The following is a 3,904-nucleotide window of genomic DNA, read 5'->3' as shown; positions in this document are numbered from 1 at the left end:
GCAGGCCAGCCCGCCCTCTGGCCGGTCCGGACGCCGGCATCTTTACCCGCTCAGTGTCCGGCCCTCCCCCAACTGGCCTGCTCTGCTCTCGGGGCTGGCGGGGTGCGGCTGCTCCATCCCTCCTCTGCCCTGCCCTGCCCTGCCGGGCCCGGGCGGCCCCGCCACGGCGCCCTCCCTCCGCCCGGGTATCAGGCGAGAGGCGGAGCTGGCCCGGCGCGCCCCGCCCTCGCTGTAGAAGGGGCCAGGAGAGTGTTACTCGCGGTCATCCCGGCCTGGGCCTTTTATCTTGGCGCTGCCGGGGAGGCGGGAGGAGGAGACACCGGGGGTGGCCCTTGAGCGCCGGCGACACCTTTCCGGGGCTCTATAAATTGAGCACCTGGGATGGGTAGGGGGCCGACGCCACCCCAGCCGCCCGCAGTCACAGTCCGGCCACTGACCGCAGCAGCGCCCGCAGGCAGCAGCCGCCGGCAGCGGGAACGCTGAGCTACCCAGCAGCAGGGGATCTCGAGGCGCAGCAGGAGGTGGGTGCCCCCGCCCCATCTCTGCCCGGTCAACGTGGGTGCTGGGACTCAGGCTTTTCCGAGGGAGACGGGGGCGGGGAGCACCCCTTCCTGCTCTCCGCGGCCTCGGCGGGCGAGGAGGTGGGACCGCGGGGCTGTGGGGGGGGGGGGGGGGGAGCGCCGGGTTGCGGGGGCCCGCGGGGCGCCGTCCCGGGGGAGCCGGCACCGGCGAGGGCGCTGTGCGCGGGCGGGGCCGCCGGGCACCCTCGCCGGGTGAGTAATCGCTTTCATTCCCGTCCCCCCAGCCAGGCCCGGGCTCGACCCGCGGACCACGCGCCGCCATCGCGAGCTTCCGGGCGCCCAAGCTCCGAGCAGCCGCGCGTCCCGCAGGGCCCGGCCGCGAGCGAGACGAGAGTTGGAGAGGGCGGAGCAGGAGCCGGGAATCCCGGCGCTCCGGCTCTAGCCAGGCCCCCGGCGCGGGCCTCGGAGAGCGCGTGAGGGCGGGCAGCCCGTCGCCCCAGCCGACCACCCCGTGCCCCTGCGTCCCGGTGCCCCGGCGCCCGCGCGGCCACCATGATGCAGATCTGCGACACCTACAACCAGAAGCACTCGCTCTTTAATGCCATGAACCGCTTCATCGGCGCGGTGAACAACATGGACCAGACGGTGATGGTGCCCAGCCTGCTGCGCGACGTGCCCCTGGCCGAGCCCGGGCTGGACAACGACGTCGGCGTGGAGGTGGGCGGCAGTGGCGGCTGCCTGGAGGAGCGCACGCCCCCGGCCCCCGGCCCGGGCAGCGCCAACGGCAGCTTTTTCGCGCCTTCCCGGGACATGTACAGCCACTACGTGCTGCTCAAGTCCATCCGCAACGACATCGAGTGGGGGGTCCTGCACCAGCCGCCGCCGCCGGCGGGGAGCGAGGAGGGCAACGCCTGGAAGTCCAAGGACATCCTGGTGGACCTGAGCCACCTAGAGGGCGCGGAAGCCGGCGAGGAGGACCTGGAACAGCAGTTCCACTACCACCTGCGCGGGCTGCACACTGTGCTCTCCAAACTCACGCGTAAAGCCAACATCCTCACTAACAGATACAAGCAGGAGATCGGCTTCAGCAATTGGGGCCACTGAGGCGGGACGCCCGCGGCTGCCCAGCACCCTTCCCGGCCCCATCTCTCACCCTCTTTCCCTCAAAGCTATTTTCTTTCTGGCTATAGGGCGCGATGGGCGATGGGCGGACGGCAAATTTGGCGGGGGGCGGGGGGGCTGCGTACGTGCAGGGGGCGCGGCGGGGCTGCCTGGAGGAAGGGGCCTCTTTGCGAAGAGCAGAGCAAAGTGGTGGCGGGAGTCAGGGTTGGGGCCCCCTCCCCCTCTCCCGCAGTGGGGGTGGGGGCTGTGTTCTACGAGGGTGGCAATGGGACTGGGCTGACGCCCTGCATTCAGCCTGTGCCTTTCTTGGAGTTTCTTTTCTGTTCTTTCTGGAGGAGATGAGTCGAGAAGGGGCCATGCCGGGGCGCGGCGCTGGGTTGCCACACTTGGGAGCGGCGCCCGGAGCTGGGCGCTGGGGAAGGCGGGGCGCGCAGCCTCCTACAGCCCTGCCATTGGGCTGGTGGAGGCCGCAGCGTTGCTAGGATTGCATCAGTTTTCCTGTTGGCACTATTTCTTTTTGTAACAGTGGCTCTGTCTTAAAGTATTTCCAATCCCCTCCTTGCTCTGAAACTTCGTCGATTCCATTGTGATAAGCGCACAAACAGCACTGTCTGTCGGTAACCGGTACTACGAGATTAATGATTTTCTGTTACACTGTATAGTTGTCCTGTGGCACCTCTACCCCAGCCCTTTCACGCCCTCCCCGCCCCCACCCCAGTGTGTGGAAGCTGGCGCCGTGCCAGCTCGTACGAAGCTTGCCACTCAGCCAGTGAAAATAATAATGTTATTATGAGAAAGTGGGCTTATCCGAAATGGAACCAACTGACATTCTATCTGTGGTGTACATAGAATGATGAAGGGTTCCACTGTGTGTCATATGTCTTAAATTTATTTAAAACTTTTTTTAATCCAGATGTAGACTATATTCTAAAATTAAAAAAGGCAAATGTATTAACGAGACTCGGCAAAAGTTTGTTGCTTTTTAATCTGTCCGTGAATGGCCTAGCTAAGTGAAATAAAAATAAATTCAATTGCTCTTTTTTTTTTTTTTAGCAAAAGAAAATGTTATTTCCTCTCTGGTATTTCAAAGTGGTGGATAGTCATCTCCGTAAGGATCCGGGTTTGTTTGGGATGTAGCTACCAACGAGATTCACTACCAAGCTTTTTATTAGTAAGTCGGTACCCGGTAGGCCCACACACCTCAACAAAAATTCATAGATATCCAAAGTTATCTGGGAAGATACATATATTTTTCAACCCCCTTGGCCAGCTTTTCGCAGTGCTTGATCAACATTCTGAACTTTTTAAGAAGCCCAAGCACACATTGCAGTGTTTTTTGAGGCAGAAAAACTCATTGTAGAGGCAGAAATTTCACTTGGCTACTGAGAAGTGAAAAATCAGAAAAGAAACGCCAGCTAATACTAGTGCATGCACCTTGCATGTCTTTACTTACAAGACTCTCAGGTGGATCTTAGGAGATACTGAAACGTGTGTGCCGGGGCCTCTCTCCCTAGTTCCCAGGGAAGTGCTAAGTTTTGTTAAGCAGTGCCCAGCAGTGCTTCCGGTTTTTCGGTGAGCCAGCGTGCACCTGCGGATGTGCAGCTGTGGACGGCAGATCAGAGCCAAGCTGTAGCAGGGCCCTCGGGAACACTCCTTAGATGCCATTAGGAAGCTTTCCTGGGAGGGTGGTCTGCGTTTTCTTTCTTTCATTATTTGTTTAGGGGGAAGTAGTGTTGGATCAACTTCAGTTTTTAATCTTGAAGTCCTGACACATCTCTCAGCTCCTAGGGTTTGACTTTAAAATACATATAATTTTGCAGTCCCCTAAATAAATAAATAAATAAATAAATAAATAGCAAAACGTTTTTTGGTGGTGTGAGCAGCTCAAGTCTATTATCAGCTTTTAGCAGCAGTGAAAAAATAGGGAAGTGTCAAGACTGGGGTGTCTGCCTTTGCCATAGAAAGTTAATCATTGATATATAAAGATAAGGGGAACAACACCGAAAGTAAGGTATACAGCCTCTTGCTTTGTATTCCCCTTAAAATAAAGTGCAAACAACAAAGAAGGGAAACTGGAGAAGCCACGCGGTGGAAAGAAACACCAAGACTTTGGAGCCAGAAAGTGGTGTGTTCAAATCCTCTTGTTACGACTTACTAACTAGGAGTATTCAACCATCCACGCTTGTTGCCACATTTGAAATTAGGCATAATAACTACAATGCTTTCTTCGTGGAGTTGCAGTGAGGATTACATGAGCTGAC

The 3,904-nt window shown here is 57.8% G+C and overlaps 1 protein-coding gene across 2 annotated transcripts; it reads left to right on the top strand.

The window, feature by feature from the left end:
- Window positions 1-282: 282 nt before the first annotated feature.
- Window positions 283-2,672, top strand: MID1IP1 (MID1 interacting protein 1). 2 transcript variants are annotated; one of them, XM_021681773.2, is made up of 2 exons: window positions 283-521; window positions 810-2,672. In XM_021681773.2, the coding sequence occupies exon 2, from the start codon at window positions 1,074-1,076 to the stop codon at window positions 1,623-1,625; it is 552 nt and encodes a 183-aa protein (XP_021537448.1). In that variant the 5' UTR covers window positions 283-521; window positions 810-1,073; the 3' UTR covers window positions 1,626-2,672. The 2 variants fall into 2 exon arrangements, with proteins under 2 accessions (XP_021537448.1, XP_021537438.1); XM_021681763.2 differs by having other exon boundaries at window positions 806-2,672.
- The last annotated feature ends 1,232 nt before the right edge of the window (window positions 2,673-3,904 follow it).

Source organism: Neomonachus schauinslandi, chromosome X (assembly GCF_002201575.2).
Source record: "Neomonachus schauinslandi chromosome X, ASM220157v2, whole genome shotgun sequence".
Lineage (NCBI taxonomy): Eukaryota > Metazoa > Chordata > Mammalia > Carnivora > Phocidae > Neomonachus > Neomonachus schauinslandi.
Note: the sequence above shows the minus strand (reverse complement) of the source record. Positions and strands in the feature narration are given on the sequence as shown.

What these genes read in the sequence shown, in the direction of transcription:
- MID1IP1 (XM_021681773.2), top strand. Translation starts at nt 1,074, where the DNA reads ATGATGCAGATCTGCGACACCTACAACCAGAAGCACTCGCTCTTTAAT.